We start from the raw sequence: 19,878 nt of genomic DNA on the forward strand, positions 1-19,878 counted from the left end.
ACAGGGGCATTCAAGAAATGGAAAGAGGTGGGATGCACGAAATTGGGGGATATGTTTTTGAAGCAAGATATAAAGTCGTTCCCCCAGTGTAAAATAGAAATTCCTCACCACAGATCCACGGGAGAAATGCCTAATCTCTAGTATATATATAAATTTGGGCAGGACGCGGAACGAGTTACCTCTTCAAAATGCATGCGGGTGTGGGAATAAACACTAGGGGAACCCATTACACAGGAAGATTGGGAGGGGCTCTGGCGGGATGTACTGAAATTGACACAAGCAATACAGATCAGAGAGTTCTGGTATAAGATCATAACACAGTGGCACTACACCCCCACCCGATTGAAACAAACGTACCCTAATATATCAGAGCAGTGCTAGCGGGGGGTGGAGGGGTAGGGGACTGACGACATATCTGGTGGGGGTGCCCAAAATTGGCGGGGTACTGGAAACAAGTTAACCAGCATCTGCACTCAATGTTCGGAACCGGGTTGGCGAGGGGCCCAAGAGAGGGAATGTTATGCCAGATGGGCCAAGCCAACAAACTATGGGCAAAGACTACTAAGAAGGCATACTCCACCCTGGCATTGGCCGCTGTTCTAGTAATTGCCCAGAAATGGAAGGCCAAGGACCACCCAGATGAACTAGACTGGGTGGCTAAAATATTGCAATTCATAGCGATGGAATGGATGACGTACTCACTGCAGGGCTTTCAAGCCAAATTCAGGACAGACTGGGTAGAGGTGATGGACTTCCTCCATGAGAATTTCAGAGAAAGGTACTGTCCACATAAAGTTCTGCATATTGGGAATCAGAAAAAGACTAAGACCATTGGGCACCTGGATCGGCATTGGGGGCGGGGGAGTTTGAGGGATCAGGACACCAGTTGTTTGTTGAATAGATGTTAAAAAATTATAAAAACATTTTGAAAAAAGAACAGGAAAAGCCTGAAGTTCAAACTATTTAGTGTTCTACACACCTTCCAGCAAAACACCAAATGATAATGAATTTGATCTCTGCTAAATTGGTTGATACAGGTTTCTAGAGGGGAAATGACTCAGTCTTGTGCTGAAACATGAAATAATTTGCTAGCCAAATGCTTCTACACTCTTCAGAACTTACTGTATTTCTAGATGTTTGTCAGTGTTTGTAGGTACTTGTTGTTAGGGAGAATTCTCATTTTATGGCTGATTTCCCTTACCTATAGAGTCCTCCAGCAGCTTTGCTAGATTTGAAGGGTTTATTTCTTTTTACCTGCTAAGAGTGAGACTCTTTTTTCCCACTCTTAGGCACCTTTCCTATGTGTGTTCTAGGCTATTTTTGTGTTTAATGCCTATGGGATCTTTTCTTTCACCCATAGGAACCATCTTTATGCACATGTGTTACACAGCACCCTCCTTGCAGTGACACAGGGGTGTCGTAGCGACCCCCAAACATAGACTCCATACCGTGGGGCTGACTACTGTCTCCCAGGGCATGTAAAGTCCCCGTTGACTTTACTAGTCAATCTCTATGAACTAAACCAGTACATCCCATCTTAAAATGGAAGTACTGGAAGGGGTTAATAGTTTTTACCCTATGTTCATTTTCGAGAGGGTACCCTAAAGTCCCCCTCTACAATGTTTCTGGCTGGTGGCATTGGTTACTACCTTTTATATTCGACCGCAAATATTTTTCTATGGGATTTTCCCATTGTTCGAGGCTAATACTTTTACTGACAGCCTCTAACATACCGCTGGTTTATTTTATTATTAACTTTACTCTGGTAGGTTTTATTTGACAGAACATTGATATAACTTCTTTCTCGAGTCTTACTCCATATTCCTAACCCAGGTCGGGGATCCTATGTTCGCTCTTTTGGCGGGCTTTTGCCAAGAAGCCCTCCTTTCGGCGCCTCTGAGTCTGGGGTGGGTCTGTTGTTTGGGAGGGGGAGTAGAACCCCTGGACAGAGTTGCCACAGCAACTAAGGTTGCACTCTAACCTAATAGGCTGCAGGGTTTCCGGCCAAGAAGACCCCTCCACTGTGTGAGTGACAGCTAGGCTGTATGAATGGGTCTCTTTCTGCATAAAAGCAGGGTCCTGAGGACTGGAAGAGCAAGACGTTGCCACTGGAACAACGGAACCGAAGGGGAGAGAAGCCACAGACATCTTCAGCATCTACACCACCGGTGAAGCCCTGCCGGATCGGCTCACCACTTTTCTTCCACAAGACGAGAGGAGATCTTCAGCGAAAGAGACTCCTTCGTTTGAGCTGGTGGTGTCATGATCCATCGATCACACCCCTTTTGGTCCTCCTGGTCCCTGGCACGTCGGGGGTTACTCGCTGTAGTACACCCAACATGGCTGTATTTGCAGAACGCGGTCTATCGACCTTTATGTCCATGCAGCACATTCCATAAATTAACCACGCCCCTGCGGCTCCGCAAGTCTCAATGCTATCATTAGCAGAGGCTAGACGTGCGTCGCGTTGTGCTCCTGGAACTGAGTTGCTGATCTAATTCCCGGACCCTCTCCTTCTCCTTCCCTTTCCTTGTACCTGTTCTTTCCGTGATCCACGCACACCTCCCCCGTGTGCACTCTTCCTTCCTGGTCTTCCTAGAGTTTCCTTGATCCCGGACGAAGAAGCTGAACGAATCCTGGAATCCGACGACGGCCAAGCGGGCTTATACAAGACCCGAACAGCACGGAAGAAAACCCCGGCGAAGGATCCCGCAAGGCAACATAAACAGGTGAGAAAACACAAAACCTGTGACAGATTGAGACACCACCTGACTGAATTCGACACAGACATGGAAGCGGCCACCCAGGACCTAATGCGTGGCATGCAAGAGCTGATGACCGAAGTGCAAAATTTAAAGGCAGAGAACGCCGCCTTAAAGCAATTGGTGTTGTCCCGTGAATCCGCTACGAAAGAGAGTGTAAAACTGGGTGGCGTTGTTGATAAATATGATGGTTCCGCAAAGAGTCTTCGTGGATTCCTTGATGTTTGGTCCACTTTACTTTCAAGCCTTATTATTTTTCTACGCCCAGGGCTAAGGTGGGCTTTATTATTTCGCATCTTTCCGGCAATGCCTTGACCTGGGCCACCCCACTGGTTAACTCTGGGCATTCTCTCCTGGATGATCACGATGGCTTCATACAGGCCCTTAAAACCATGTTTGACCGCCCAGAGCTGGTCTACAGTGCCCAGGAACGTCTACTCTACTTTCAACAAGGAACCCAGGATATGCTTACGTATGTCACACGCTTCAAACAGCTGGCTAAAGAGGCGGATTGGTCCCCTGAAGCTTGTTTTACCCTATTTCGAAGACGGCTAAACGAAGACATCAAGGATGAACTAGCCAGAGTGGCGCGCCCAAGTTCTTATCAGGCCCTAATGGATCTTGCTCTGCAGATTGACTTTCGCATTCAGGAGAGAAAGGCAGAGAGAAAGAAAAGCAAGTTGCCACTCCAGAAGAGCCCCATTGGGATACCCTCGAACCCCAAAGGTATTTCCACTTTAAGTAATGAGCCTGAACCTATGCAGCTAGGGGCATTTTGTGGACACATATCCTCCCAAGAAAGAATACGTAGGATCCATAACGGGTTGTGTATGTATTGTGCATCAGACAAACATTTAGTAAGAGAGTGCCCAATAGCCCCCCCACGGCGCTCGGGAAATGCCAGCTCCCGATCCTCAATGGAGCACAGGTTCAGGAGAGAGATGCCTGCTCCACATCAATTCCATCCTTGAACTCCCCTAGACAAAATTCCTTGGTGATTTTACAGGCCTTCTTATCGCCATCCAAGAAGGAAACGCATCCCATCCTGGCACTGGTGGACTGTGGAGCTATGGGAATTTTCATAGACCAAGAATGGGTTCTTAAACACCATATTCCTTGCAAATCCCAGAATATCATGCAACCTGTAGAAGCTATTGATAGAAGACCCCTTTCTTCAGGACCCATAACCCTTCAGACCAAGGACGTCGAACTTGCCATAAACCACCATCGAGAAAGGATAGAATTTGACATCATCAAGTCGGCCCACTACCCAATGGTTTTTGGAATGCCCTGGCTTCAAAAACACAATCCGTACATCAATTGGGCAGTGGGTTCCTTGTTTCTGGGCTCAGAATTTTGTATGTCTCACTGTTTATTGTCAGACCTTACTCCGACACCATCAGAAGGACCTCCTACGAATCACCAAGGTACAATCTCTGTCTCAAACATTATCCAGGTTCCGGAGATATACCAGGAACACTCTGATGTCTTCTCCACTGCCATTGTCCAGGCGTTACCTCCCCATAGACCAGAAGACTGTGCTATAGAAACGGATCCTTCCGCTGTAATTCCCTTTGGGAGGATGTTCATCTTATCCGAACCTGAAAAGAAAGCCCTTCGAGAATACCTGGATACTAATCTTGCAATGGCACCATACGACCCTCTAAATCCCCAGCAGGGGCCTCACTGTTTTTTGTTCCCAAGAAATACACCAAGGAACTCAGACTGTGTCTGGACTATCAAGGTTTAAATCAATGCACCCTTAAGGATCGATATCCGTTACCCTTGATCTCGGACATTCTGGAGGCAGTAAGGGGCGCAGTTGTTTTCACCAAGTTGGATCTCAGGGGTGCCTACCATCTGATTCGCATTAGGGCAGGAGACGAGTGGAAAACGGCCTTTACAACCCCCTTTGGTCATTATAAATACTTGGTCATGCCTTTTGGACTTGCTAATGCCCCAGCGGTCTTCCAACGCTTCATGGATAGGGTGTTCTTAGACATGCTATTCCTTTTTGTGATTGTCTATCTGGACGATATCCTCATATTTTCGGAGGACATTTCCAAGCACGAAGAACATGTAAAGGCAGTGTTACAACGACTATGCGAAAACAAGCTCCTGGCAAAGCCCGAGAAATGCATCTTCCATGTTTCTACTGTACACTACCTAGGATTTGTCCTTAGTCCAGAAGGCATTGGAATAGATCAATCCAAGGTTAAGGCTATACTATCCTGGCCAAGCCCCACCTCTGTGAAACAAATCCAGTCTTTCCTGGGCTTAGCTAATTTCTACAGGAAATTCATAGCTTCCTTTTCCAAGATATTCCAACCAATCATTGTCCTATTAAAGAAAGATGTACCCTTCCTTTGGACCACAACTCAAGAGGAAGCCTTTCAAAGGTTGAAGACTGAGTTTACACAAGCTCCCATCCTGGCTCAACCTGATGTCAACCGACCATTCATAGTGGAGACAGATGCCTCCAGTTATGCTATTGGAGCCGTCCTCAAACAGCTATTCGGGGACAGGATGGAACACCCCATCGCTTACCTTTCCCGGACGTTAACTCCCAGTGAAACCCATTACTCAGTCTTGGAAAAGGAACTGCTGGCCATCCACCAAGCCTTCACCGAGTGCCGTCATCTACTCCTCGGAGCGAAGCATCCTGTCCAGGTCCGCACGGACCATCGAAACCTACAAGTACTGCAGGCCTTGGAATGTAGGAACAACCGTGAAGCTCGCTGGGCCTTCTTCTTTGCCCAGTACCAGTTCCAGATTCACCACGTTCCCGGAACACAAAATCTAATAGCTGACGCCCTCTCTCGACGTCCAGACTACGAACCTCACGGGAGATCGGGCATATCCCAACATGTTTCCCCATACAATATTTGTAGCTCAAGCAAACAATCTCCTGGAAGACATTCGTATGCAAACTCAGACTTCGGAACTCTGGAAGGATCCTTCGAAAAGGACTCAATGGGATCTGAGAACCCAAGACGGATACCTGTTTAAAAATAACAACCTGTTTATTCCCACACAGAAACTACAACAAAAGATAATAAACCTCTGCCATGATACCCCTCACTCTGCTCATCGCAGCATTTCCAACACCCTCCGTCTAATACAAAGACAATTCTGGTGGCCCAGAATGAAGGCTGATGTTCAACTGTACGTGCAATCTTGTTCTGTCTGTAATCAAAACAAACATGACAACCAGAAACCAGCAGGACTCTTATTACAGCCTACTCTACCAACAAGACCTTGGGAAGTCATCGCTACAGATTTTATTGCAGAATTACCGCCATCCAGAGGGTACACCACTATCATGGTCACCATTGACTTGTTCACTCATATGGCCCATTTTACACCTTTGTATAAGTTACCATCCTCGTCAGAACTTGCTGGAATCTTCCTGGAACACATCTTCCGACTGCATGGACTTCCTTCCAAGATTATATCGGACAGAGGACCACAGTATATCTCTCAATTTTGGAAACACCTCTGCAGGATACTAGGAATCCAATGAGCCCTCTCCTCAGGATATCCTCCCCAAACCAATGGAGTCACAGAACGAGTGAATCAAACCCTTGAACAATACCTTTGTTGTTTTTCTACTAAGGTCCAGGACGATTGATTGCTTCTGATACCAGTGGCAGAATTTGTCTACAACAACTCGGACCATTCGGCCGTTAAAACCAGCCCTTTTTTTTGCAGCCATGGATTCCACCCTGTGGTACTACCTTCAGTCCTTCCGCATCCTACACCAGTTCCAACACTCGATTCCTGGATTGAAACACTCATCAATGTACAGAGAGAAGCCAAGGAACATCTAGAAAGAGCACAGATCCAAACTAAGCACTATGCAGATTCGAGGAGAAGGCCAGGGCCTTCTTACACCATTGGGGATAAAGTATGGCTATCCTCGAAGCTACTGCCCGACATCTCTGACCGAATAAGTTGGCTCCTCGATATTATGGGCCCTTTCCTATAAAAGAAGTCATTAACCCTGTGGCCTTTCGACTTAAACTACCAGACTCCTGGAAGAAAAACCATCCAGATTTCACAAATCTCTATTGAAGCCTTACATCCAAACCACCCGGACTAATCTTAGGCCCAGTCCTGTGGTTGCCAATGACCAGATAGAATAGGAAGTGTCTCGGATATGTGACTCCAGATATAGACGAGGACAACTTCAATACCTGGTGGAATGGAAGGGCTATCCACCCAGTGAACGTACCTAGTAACCAGTCCCAAACCTAAACTCCCCCAGAATGCTCAGAAAATTCCATCTAATACATCCAGGCAAACCCGGTGGAACGAGTTTTAGAAGGGGGCATGCTGTCATGATTCATCGATCACGCCCCTTTTGGTCCTCCTGGTCCCTGGCACGTCGGGAGTTACTCGCTGTGTTACACCCAACATGGCCGTATTCGCAGAACGCAGTCTATCGACCTTTACGTCCATGCAGCACGTTCCATAAATTAACCACGCCCCTGCGGCTCCACGCGTCTCAACGCTATCGTTAGCTGAGGCTAGACGTGCGTTGCGTGGTGCTCCTGGAACTGAGTTGCTGATCTAATTCCCGGACCCTCTCCTTCTCCTTCCCTTTCCTTGTACCTGTTCTTTCTGTGATCCACACACACCTCCCCCGTGTGCACTCTTCCTTCCTGGTCTTCCTAGAGTTTCCTTGATCCCGGATGAAGAAGCTGAACGAATCCTGGAATCCGACGACAGCCGAGCGGGCTTATACAAGACACGAACAGCACAGAAGAAAACCCCGGCGAAGGATCCCGCAAGGCAACATAAACAGGTAAGAAAACACAAAACCTGTGACAGGTGGGGCCAAACAGTTCACCTATCGCTTCCTCGGACCTGCCTTGGTCGAATCGACAATGCCCAGCACTTGGAGACCGGATAGCCAGGCAGCTATTGACCCAGACCGCAATTAAAAGGAGCGTACCTTTTAAACTTCGTTTGGTAGCACCACGGCTGGCTTCATCCCTGGGTAGTGCAGCGACTCGAACCTTCCTCCATGACGAGAGCCTCTCTTCCTCTGTTGGATCCCTCGACCTGCAGGAACTACCAGGAACAACCGCCACCGCAGGAGCCACTTCTTCACGTTTAAGGTACATTGTTCTGCCAGACCACCCTTTTTCCGTGGTAGCCCTAAAGGTGTTTTAAATCCTTTAACTACTTGTGGGGTCAGCCGCCTTCTCTCTTAACATTGTCTTTCGCCTTGCATCTACCTCTTCAATATTTTTCTACTAAAGACTTGACTGCAGCTACAAGAACATTTTTGCTCCTAAACTCTTGGTCCTGTACCACTGACTCTTGCTCAGGCCTATTGGCTCTGGCTAATTTGTTAGATCTGCTCTCACTAGATTGGTTTTCAATGAGAAATGTGTTGATGCACCTAAATCTTCTAAACCCCTCCTCCTTGCTACTGTTTTAGCTTGTGGAGTGCCATTTTGCTCAGTTTTCATTCACTTATCTTTTGGCTAAAGTGTTACTGTGCATTACTTGTTCACAAAACTTCAGGGAAGTGTTGCTAGGGAGTGTCTGAAGATATTTCGGTTTAACTTGTGCTTTCCCTCCCTTTTGTTGAATTGCTAGAGTGCCCTTTGTCGTTGGTTTTCACTGTGCCGTTTTGCTCTGTTTTCACTCTACCGCAAACTTGTCTACAATTGAATAGGGAGTTGTATTTACTTTTCCTTGACTGAATCTTAACTTACTGTACCTATTGTGATTATGTGTTGACTTAGAAGTGTATACAATAAATATATATTCTCTTTTTAATACAAAGCTTTGGTCAGTGTTTGCTTGCTTGATAGTACTGTACTACCTATTGTTTAAACACTGAATACTACTCATCCCCCTCTTGAGATAAGTCTGACTGCTCAGCCACAGCTACCAACTAAATCTTTGTGGTACAGACTGATACCAAAGGGGATTTATTGCTCTCACCTGTAGTCCTAATCTGGTGTAGTGCTCCCTAAGGGAACTGCACTGGATTCTGCCTAACACTTGTATGGTATTTAGTATGTGGTTTTGGACAACTTTAAAATAGTCCTCTATACATTTAGTAGTTTTTTGAGTATTTGTTAGTGTATATTAATAGAAATGTTGGCATTTTAGAAAAGTCTTTCAGAGGTACACATCCTATATACTTCATCATATTTCTTTTGCAGGAAGAATCCAAACAGATTTTGGCTAAACAGAAGTCAAATTCCCAGACAGATTCTCACGATGAAGAAGTTTCGCCTCCACCTCCAAATCCAGCAGTCAAAGTACGTCACAGAAGAGGAGGAGTTAGTGCTGAAGTGTACACTGAAGAAGATGCAGTGTCTTATGTGCGAAAGGTAAAACTATATACATCAGTTTAGTATTTTAGTGCACGGTGGTCTACATTTTACTTTTATTGCTATGTCAGTCAAATATGAAAACATTTTCTTATTTTCATATATTGAAATACTAAAATCGCTGCACCCCTTTCTCAGTTTAATTAGGCTGTTGGATTGCTTTGGGGTTAGCATGAGACTAATTGTTGCATTTGGTAACATGAAAACAGTATATATACATGCAATGTGTTGTTCACATCTCCATATTCCGGACCCCTGCACCACTGATCAAGGATATTGGTGACAGTGGTATCAACACAATAAGATTTAAGCATTACTATTGGTTCTCCAGAGCAGGGTGTTTCCCACTCTCTTAGAAAAATGGGGATACATTTGTTTAAATGAATTCTCTTTAATATGCAAAAATACCAAAATATCAACACCATTCAAAGTTTACTTCACCGGCACTAAAAAGTGCGTGATCCACCCACCTTGTGACTTAATTTTTAAATTAAATTTAAACACACAGACCTAAACCAAATATATGTCTATTCTCCCCTTGGGATTATTTAAAAATAGCGTATTTTAGGGTAATGTATAATAATCCGCCTATTTGCTCTACATAGCATGTTTCATGTTCAGGGTTCTCACAAGTGTCCAACAAGTGTGCAACAATCTCCAGGAGCTTGTTATTGTCACGCAATATGTAGTTTATACTTATTGTCCTTCTTTTCTTTGTGTTTTTAATGCTAAAATTATGTATTTCTCTTAAGCTTCTTAGTGAAGTCCGCTCAGGTGATCTCTCCCCTGGACATAACCAACAAAGTACTAATTACTGCTTTTTACATTGTCATGCGCTATTGTGCTTATTATTAGCTACTACAATTGATTGGCGACAATAATAGAGGAATTACCTGTATGAAGTCATTTTAGGCTTCCCTTTTAATGTGGTGCCTTCATTATATGTTGAAGGGTCTTGATAGATCATCTATTAGGAGACATATAGTTACCCTCGTCAGTTAACAGGACTTGCCAGCTAGATATCTCTTGCTTCATGTGCTTCCATAGGGGGCTATACTCACCAGTTGACAAATTAACTAAGGTGGACTTTTTCTGTTTTGATTCTTATGTTTGTTCACACTTATGCTGTCCCCGAGAGACATATAGGAGTGCCCTTCTAATTTCTATTATAGAAGCAGGTATGTACTCAAATGTTTTAGAAAAATGTTTATTTTTAAAAATAATTTGGTAGGGGTGGCGTGGCTTGGAGCGCCATCGATGTGGCTGCTCCTGTGAAGCCATCTATGGGAAGCCTGCTGCTGGAGATGAAAATATTCAGTTCCCATAAGACTTTTGAGTCGCTGACTCAGTTTACGGCAATCGGAACTGCTGCTGCACGGCTGGCTCGGAGATGAGCACCCAGTATAGCTTCGTTATGGCGAAATTCGGTCGAGGTTCCTCAGCGCCCGACAGTGCTCGAAAATCCAAAATGGCGGGCATACACTACGATTAGGAACGTAGGCGCGCCAAGCTGGGAACCCTGGCAGAGACCACCCCGAGGCTTGGCGGCCCGCCTGGACCCTGGTCACTGAAGCCCAGCGAGAGTGGAGAGCCAGGTGGCAGGTTCCCCCGCTCCTGCGGGACATCATAAGCGGACCCCGGCACCCGGCTAACCCTGGTGAGTGCAGCCCATCAAGAGCGGAGAGCCAGGTGGCAGGCTCCTACGCTCCCGCGGAACACCATAGGTGGACCCCGGCACCCAGCGTGACAGTGTCTGAGGCTCACGGCTCCCCCCGAGGATTGGGCTGGGTGCTCTGGCTGAGCCCTGTGGTGGCGCAGGGGCCCCGTTAGCTCCCGTGCTCTTCAACTGAGGTTTCCTGCAGGCGTGCCCCTGGGAGCTGCAGAAGGGGGACAGTGGGGACAAAACTCACGTCAGCAATCTCTGAGGCAGAGTGGGGAGCGGGGGACCGCCGCAGAATCTTTAGAACCACCTCCGCTCGGAGCAACAATACAACCAGCAAATCCCCCCCACCCCACGTCGGCGGGACGCCGGGAGTGGACCCCGGTGTCATGATGCCTACCTCCAAGGAGCCAGGTCCGACCCAGCAACCCCAGAGGCAGGCATCGTTCCCCCCAGGCAAGTGCCAGCGGGCCCAAGCTGGGGCCCTTTGGACACAGTCCTGGCGCCTTAGGCGCCAGGCTCATGTTGGACCCCTGTCCTGGTGCCTTAGGCGTTAGGCTCATAAAGCTAGACATGTGTTCAAGTGTTGTAATGTGCACTTACCCATTGCAGACCATGCTGCTACATCCAGGCCCTCTTGAGGCCTGAATGGAACTACTTTACCTGTGGGACTATTTCCACTTGGGTGTGGTCGGGGAAGGATACATACCTGACCGGTGGAAGGATACATACCTGGAACTTCTTCCAAAGCTATTTAAACCACGCCCGATCAGCAACTCACGCTTCGCGTTGTTCTGCTCCTCGCAGCTGGACGCTCACCGTGTCAGCTCCTGCATCTGGACTTCAGCCACGCCTGTCAGCATCCTGGGTCACTAAGGGGAAATAAGAGAGAATTGGGGAGAAAGAAGACCTACCCTGCTAAAGCTGTATCACGGAGACATCACACCGACGATCCTGAAAGGGAAGACATCATTTTTAAAAGCATTTCGCTTCGATCGCTTCAGCGCTGCATTTCACTCACCTTTCCTGGCACCTCCATCTTCAGCAGCGACCATCTGGATCCGCAGCCACTTCCCAGAGCCTGGAGAGAGAAAGACAAGAACACAAGGTGAGAGAAGGAAGGGAATAGGAAAAGCTCAGTTTCCTTCTAAGACTTACCTGTTGGGTCATTCCCATTTCATTTCGGGTCCTGCCGCTTCCTGGCATTCCGGACCCTGGCCCCTATGGGGAAAAAAGACAAAGACATTGAATGAGCGAATGCAAAAACATTACCCTAACGCTCATCCAGAACTTACCTGTCAGTTATTGGAACTGCATGTTTCACTTCGAGTCGGCGCCTTATCTCCGGCATTCCGAACCCCGGCCCCTAAGGGGAAAAAGACATAAGCGTTAGCACTTGCTGCAATAAGACAATGAACATTATTATTAAGCTTGAACTTTTGAACTTGCAACAGAACTCTTACAGCGCCTTACCTGAATAGTCAAGTTTATTTGAACTTCCATCAAACCTCAATCCAGTGAAGTAACTGGGTTTCTACGTGCCCCTGCATCAGAAGCAGGATGGAGAACTCATCCTTCCAGACCCTAAGGTAAGACTTCACGGGGAATCGTGGAAGGGTATCGTGGAGGGTTGGAAGGGAGTGGAAGGCTTGGCATTATTCCGTCAGTAGGTAATACTCCCTTTTCACGCACAGGGGAATATTCCTGCGAGCCAGAGAAGCCAGAGTAGAGGGGCCCTACCTGTCCATCTTCAGAGTCCTGCGCTTCACCGTTGAAGAAGCATCAGCACTCGAAGCCAGATCTGCGCCTCCGTGGGAATCAGGTGAGCGTGACACCCGGCTCCTAAGCGTGACAGGCCCCTGGGGGGCACTTTGACCAGGCCCCATGGTGGCACGAGGACCCCATGAGGGGCCATGCTCCCCAGCGAAGAAGCCTCTGAGACACACTATACAGGCGGTAACATCCTGACAGCACGGACAGGGCGCAATCCGGCAAGGCCCGCAGAGGGGAGAGAAGCGGGGTCGGGCAACTCCAGACCCGGGCCCCCAACGGAGATGGGAGTAGAACCCGCAACAACACTACTGTAAACACATGTAGGCACGGTGGGCAGCGAAAGCGCATTCATCAGCGCCCTTTTCATGGCAGACTCATTACTCAAAAGTGACCTCCAACACCTGCAGAACTCTAGCTATACCTGAAGCAACTTGAGCCTGCATCCCCTGCCCCAAAGAGGCTGAGCTGGTCTGCCACACTCCCAAGGCGGCGTGGACTCCTTTCTCTCTCCCCCCACTCACCTCCTGGGGTGCCCCAGCCCACATCTTCATTCAGCTTCTCTCCCCCAGCCCAAAGAACGAGGAATGACACCATAATCCCTCTTCTTACTGGAAGAACCATAATCACCCTCTCTTCTCCACCCGATATTGGGAGGCCCCAACCTACCCGAACACCGGCACTGACAGGATTTGACCTCAACTCTCGGAGCCTTCACTCCAACAATTTGCAAAAAAACTACCCCCCCGGCCTCGGTTAACGACCTCTGGACTAGACCCCAACAGGAAACTTCAGCACCAATCTTCCCTTCCCCCCCCGTACCTTCACTATGGCCAAACAATCAGAAGCCGGCAAGAACTCGGATATCGCCACTATGTTCTCATCGACGGACAGAGGAAAGAAACGCGACCCATCTAAGCTCACCCCACAGAATCCCCAAGAAGAAGGAGAAGCCCTTGCTACCAAAGGAGACATATTGGCCTTCATGGCTGATATCAAGTCTGAATTCAGATCTTGCATGACAGAACTCGCCACTAAATTAGAACATACCGATCAAAGGGTGACTGAAGTGGAGCAGAGGATGGGGGAGATCGAGAATCGCTCACAAGACCATACAGCCACACTAGGGGAAGTCCAATGCTCAATCAGATCCCTACAAGACAAATGCGAAATCCTAGAATTTAAGCAGGAAGATCTCAAAAACAGGGCCCATCGCAATAATCTCTGGATCCGAGGGATTCCATCCTCCGTCCTGGACAAAAACCTGTCAGTATATGTAGGGGACTTTCTCCAGTCCCTGCTCCCACATCTGGATAAATCCCAACTTCTGCTGGACCGCACCCACAGACTGCGCCCACGTCGGGGAGTGGACTCGGACCTCCCCTCAGATGTCATCAGCAGGGTCCATTTCTTCACTACAAAAGAGGCCATTACAGCTATCCGCCGTTCACGAGACAAACTCTCGCTTCAGGGCTCACCTCTCCAGATCTATCAAGACCTCTCACTTCTCACTCTCCAGGAGAGAAAATCACTCCGGCCCCTGACTCCCTTTCTTCAGGACCACCAGGGGCGATTTAGATGGCTATTCCCAACTGCCCTACAGTTCTCATATAATGGCACGCTACTGCGAATTAGCCACCTGGAAGATGCTAACAAAATCATGCACCCATCCTCGCCCAGAGAGATCACTTTGCCGGGCCCGGAGGTGGCCGAAAATCCCTCCCCGAAGCCCAGGTGGTCCTCGTGGTCAAACGCGCCGTGGAGCAACAAGAGGAGATAGTCAGGGGCGGGACCGCACTCTACGGACCCCCGCCTCATACACTCACCAACCACCCGGCCCGGCTCTACAGGAAACCTTCATCTCCAACCGGGCTTGCGAACATCTATAACCATGGCAGTGGGCTACACCCACGGCCCATGCCAATTCCAAGGTACGTTCCATCTTTGAGTCCTTGGAATTCTGTTTCACTTCTATTAACTTGATTGGCCCGCGGTGCGACTGTACTTACAATGTCGGCCCCCCCCACCTGTTAAAGTTACGGCCTCCCGTTGGGGGCTTGTGTTAAAATCCCAAGTGCAGGATGACACACTTTAGCTCTCACGCGAGATGGCGGCTAACCCTCTCCCCTCCAATGGGACCGTGATGGCGGTGCGGGCCTAGCCCAGGAACATTAAAACTTAAAGCTTCTCTCTCTCAACGTCAATGGGCTGAACTCCCCGCCAAGCGGAGGTCGATCTTGCAAAAACTTCAGGGTGAAGATGCAGCGGTGGCTATGCTCCAGGAGACTCACCTATTACCGGCAGATGTTGGGCCACTCCTCAGGAGGCACCAAAAAAGGAGGTACCGCGATCCTTTTCAGGAAGGACCTAAACCCTCGGGTCCTAGATTCGAAAACATGCTCGGAAGGCTGATTTATAGCAATCAAATGCCTTTTGCTAGGAGACTTGTACACCTTTGTCTCAGTATATGCCCCCAATTCTGGGCAGTCAATTTTCTATGACTTGCTGAATTCCTCCCTCTCATGCTTTGTAGAAGGCCAGACTATAATTGGGGGGGATTTTAATGGAGTACCAGACCCTACAAGAGATAAATCTCACCTCCCCCACCCCTGGAAACTTTACCCAGGCGCTCAGCCTACTATGTCTATTTAGATCCCTGGAGGTGGTGGACTCGTGGCGGATGCTTCACCCCTCCGAAAAAGATTACTCCTTTTACTCCTACATTCACCGAACCTTCTCAAGGATCAACCTCCTTCTAACATCCCCTCAGACACTCGCCTACACCAATGAAGTAACTATTGGCCCAAGGATCCTATCTTATCACGCCACAGTAATCATGGAGATCCGGGCACACGACCCCAATCCCAACTCCCCATGTAGATGGTCTCTTTACGACCCAATCCTCAATGACATGTCGGTAAGGGACAAGATCGCAACCGCGATCAAGAACTTCCTCAAAGAAAACCCAGTTACAGACACTTCCCCAGCAAACAACTGGGATGCCATGAAGGCAGTGGTTAGGGGAGTCCTGATTGCACAAGGGGTGGCCTTCCACCATAACAGGCGGCTGATCCGGCTGGCCCTTGAGGAGGAACTTGAAGCAGCGGAGGAAACGCACAAGGAAAAAGGCTGGCCCCCCAGGACACAGCGAGCCATCCGCACGGCCAGGAAGCAACTAGAGGCCCACTATGCGGAACACACCGCACAACTAATGGTCAAGACCAAACAATCCGATTACGCGAAGAACAATAAGGCAAACAAAATACTGGTAGCCAAACTGGCCAAAACAAGACGTACTAATACCATCACCGGCCTGCGTGATTCACAGGGAGTGATCCAATATGCAGAACCGAAAAAACAACAACTGGCAGTGGACCACCTGACCCAAGTAATGACTGCACCACCACGGGACCAGTCCAAACAGGAAGAATACCTGCGGGGAGCGGCCTTGCCCCGACTATCCGACCCGACAAGAGAGAGCCTAGAGGCACCTATCACAGATGAGGAGGTCGAGGAAGTCATTAAAGCTCTTAAATCTCGGTCCCCGGGCCGAGATGGATTCTCTTCCAGATCCTATAAAACATTCAAACCCCAGCTGGTCCCCCAATTGGTAGCACTCTTCAACTCCTTCAGGGAAACAGGGTCAGTGACCCCTTCTATGCAGGAATCCACCACGGTCCTCCTACCCAAGCCAGGGAAAGACCCTTAGAGACCCGGCTTCATATAGGCCAATAGCCCTGCTGAATATAGACGCTAACCTGTATTCCAAAATCCTTGCTAACCGCCTTTCGAATGGATTGTGTCCTCGCACGTATTCCTCATCTTAGATATATTCGCCAGCTTGCTGCTTCTTTCAGAAAAAAAAATTCACCAGACGGTGATGTGCTCGAGGCCGCATAGCTTGGTTCCTCGAAGGCTGCCGTCGAGCGTCAATGTCATCCGTCATATAAAGGGCTCGAGCTGCGCCCGTTGTTTAAGTTCCGTTTTTCCGAGCTTCTGCTTTGTGTATCTAAAATGGCACGTCTGTTTTTCTCATTGAGAAATGTCTTCTTCTTCAACCCCGACTACACCCAGGACGGGTTTCAAGAAGTGTTCCAAATGCGGAAGAAAAATGTCCATTACGGATCCTCACCACAACTGTTTTTGGTACCTTAGTCCTGATCACTGAGTCGACGAGTGCGGGTCGTGTCAGGCGATGTCGAATAAGGCTCTTAAGGAACGCCAACGTAAGCTAGCGGTGGGGGAAGAGTCTTTCAAGTCTGCTAAAAGACTAGAGAGAATCGAGACCTAAATCTCATCATGAGTCGAGGCGATCAAGGTCGAAAAGTCGCTTGAGGAAGTCCTTTTCCTCGTCATCCAAAAGATCAAAAAAGCAACGTCGTAGATCCTCGTCCTCTTCTTCCTCGCCCGACAGAATGTTAATTTCTTGTCCTTCGGAGCATGATTCCCCAAAGAAATGGGAGGCCTTTGGGGCTTCAATGCTAAAAATGTTTGAGAAGGTGGCCCTGACCTCCTCAAAAAAGCTACGTGAAGAGCATGCCCCTGTCTGCTCTAAAGGTGACAGAGGGAAATCTAAAACGTCTCACACTAAATCTGACAAAAAGTCGAGGGCATCCTCGGACGATGACTCTCCAGCACCTCAAAAAAAAACCTTCGGTGCATAAATCGAGGTTGCCTGAGGACAAAATGGCGTCCTCATCGTCAAAGTCAACTATCGACTCGACGCGTCCGACGTCGAAGCCCAAAATGGCGTCAATACCTTCGGCCTCGGTGTCGAAGCCTTACTCGACATCCTCGATGCCCTCGGGGTTTCCTTCGAGTACATCGAAGCCATTGTCGATTCCATCGACGCCATCAACGCCGCCTTTGTCTGGGAATTCTTTCATACCGGTTCCCAAAATGACAACTATGGCTAAGGCTAGGTCTGTTCCACTTATACCAGAAAGAATTTCCACCCTCAGCCCAGGCAGGAATTTTTCAAATCTATGTCTGCTATTTTTGAGGAACAAACCTCTGATGAGGAAATTACATCAGCTGGTGTTCGATTTGGGACAAAAGAAGTCCCTGAGGAACTGGTAGATCCAAATTCAAAAATGTCAGACCTTTATGTCTATAATCGGCCAGTGGCCTAGATACCTCACCTGAGGTTGATTTTGAAAGACCTGACCCCACAGACCATGCTGAACCGGGATATAGGAACCTCATGGGAAGGGTGATAGATTTTATGGGGTGGAAATCAGTGTCCCCAAGATATGACCAGGACGACTTAACAGACATTATTGATGAAGGACCTCAGAAGAGCCAGTCCTTCCCTTCCACAAAGCTCTTCAAAAGAGAGTTATGACAAATTGGGAAACACCTGAATCTCTACCAGCTGTGAATAAGAAATTTGTAGGAAAGTATAGACATGCTCCCTCGGATCCAGAACATTTATCTAAGCATCCTTCGCCTGAAAGTTTGGTAATTCAGGCTGCGACTGTGGATAGACAGTCGGCTTATCCCTCTATGCCCCCTGACAGGGACGATAAAAAGATTAATGCCTGGGCGAGGAAAGCTTTTACTTCTGGTAGTATGGCTCTTAAGTCTACTAATGTGACTTGTACATTAGCTAGGTTCACTTACTGTGGAGCTGTTTAGATGCAGCGGCTGATCACATCCCAGAGGGCGAGGAGAGGGATGGTTTCCTGGCAATAGTAAAGGATGGGAAGGAGGCTATGGAGGAGTACCTCAAGTCAGGACTGGATACTGCAGAGAGCATAAGCAGGTCCATAGAATCTAGCGCAGTCTTGCGTAGATTCGCATGGCTAAGAAAATCTGGTTTCGCATCTGATGTACAATCTGGATGACTTAACATGCCCTTTGACGGCTTGAGGTTGTTTGGCAGCAAGGCAGACGAGAGCTTTGAGAAGGTGCAGACCTCAAAAGCGGCAGCAAAGTCACTCAGCGCCGCTATAAGGCAACCTCAACAGCACTCTTACGCAGGGTCATCTCCTGGAAGAGTCGCCCTTTTTGCTTCTATTCCTCTTTTGGAAAAGGGAGAGGGTAGACCAGTCAGAGGGGACAACAAAGAAAACCCTTTCATGGTGGAAAAGGGAGAGGTGCTAGATCAGCCACAGCAGCGGCTACTACCTCCTCAGCCACTGCTGCAGCCGCTGCAAAGCCTTTATGAGGCCTTAACCCGCAAGATCCTGGTGGGAGGCAGGATCACTCGGTATCTGGATGTATGACGGGGCATTACGTCAGATGCCTGGGCACTAGAGCTAGTGACCCATGGTTACTGTCTTCCTTTTCATCAAAGGCCTCAAGATCATCCACCGGGAGCCAACTCTGTAAAAATTCCAGACCCGCTTCTTGTGCAGGAGATTTTAACCCTACTAGAGAAAGGTGCAATAGAACATGTACCTGTAGTGGAGAGGAACAAGGGTTGGTACTCCCCGTATTTTCTCATTCCCAAAAAGGACGGAGGATTGAGACCCATCTTGGACATGAGAAATTTGAACAAATTCTTCAGGAAGGAGAAGTTCAAGATGGTGACCCTTTCTCAGATCCTTCAGGCTCTTCAGCTTCAAGACTGGCTGGTTTAATTGAACCTTCAGGATGCTTACTTTCATATGCCAATCCATCCCAAACACAGAAAGTACCTGAGGTTCGCAATTGGCGGATCTCATTATCAGTTTCGAGTTCTGCTATTTAGGCTGACCTCCGTCCCGAGGGTCTTCACCAAACTAATGGCGGTAGTGGCAGCGAGTCTCAGGAGAGAAGGGATTCACATCTACCCTTACCTGGACGATTGGCTAATCAGGGCAAGTTCACCCGAACTGGCCCAAGGACATCTGGCCATGACCTGTCACTTCCTACACAAATTGGGCTTCTTCCTCAATTACAAGAAGTCACAAATGATTCCGAGCCAAAGACTCCAATTCATTGGAACGGTCCTGGATACCACCTCAGGGAAAGCCTCGCCTCCCGAGGAAAGAGCTCACCACATTCTGCAGATGGTATCAAAATTTCAGAATGCCCAACAGCTACCAGCGGTCGACTTCCTAAGGTTGCTAGGCCTCATGGCATCCTGCATTTTTCTGGTGCCAGAAGCTCGACTGAGGATGAGATCCCTGCAATGGGCCCTCCGGATTCAATGGTCCCAGTTTTCGGGGGAGATGCCAGATCTTCTACAAGTCCCATCCAAGATGGCTCAAGATCTCCTATGGTGGGCTCGCAAGGAGAATATCCTCAGAGGGGAACCTTTTTGGCAACCAGGGCCGGAGATAACTGTAGTGACGGATGCCTCACTCACAGGGTGGGGGGGCCACACCAACGATCTAACAATCAG

The 19,878-nt window shown here is 48.3% G+C and overlaps 1 protein-coding gene across 2 annotated transcripts in view; it reads left to right on the plus strand.

Annotated features, from left to right (window-relative positions):
* PRKAR1B (protein kinase cAMP-dependent type I regulatory subunit beta) overlaps positions 1-19,878 on the plus strand; it is a 2,827,796-nt gene that overhangs the window by 1,050,116 nt on the left and 1,757,802 nt on the right. For both annotated transcript variants that reach the window (XM_069647235.1, XM_069647236.1), the window contains one exon: positions 8,948-9,118. In XM_069647235.1, coding sequence (XP_069503336.1) covers positions 8,948-9,118 — 171 coding nt within the window. The remainder of the gene's footprint in view (positions 1-8,947; positions 9,119-19,878) is intronic.

The sequence above is a fragment of the Ambystoma mexicanum genome, chromosome 2q (genome assembly GCF_040938575.1).
Source record: "Ambystoma mexicanum isolate Mex_15411 chromosome 2q, UKY_AmexF1_1, whole genome shotgun sequence".
In the NCBI taxonomy this organism is placed as follows: domain Eukaryota; kingdom Metazoa; phylum Chordata; class Amphibia; order Caudata; family Ambystomatidae; genus Ambystoma; species Ambystoma mexicanum.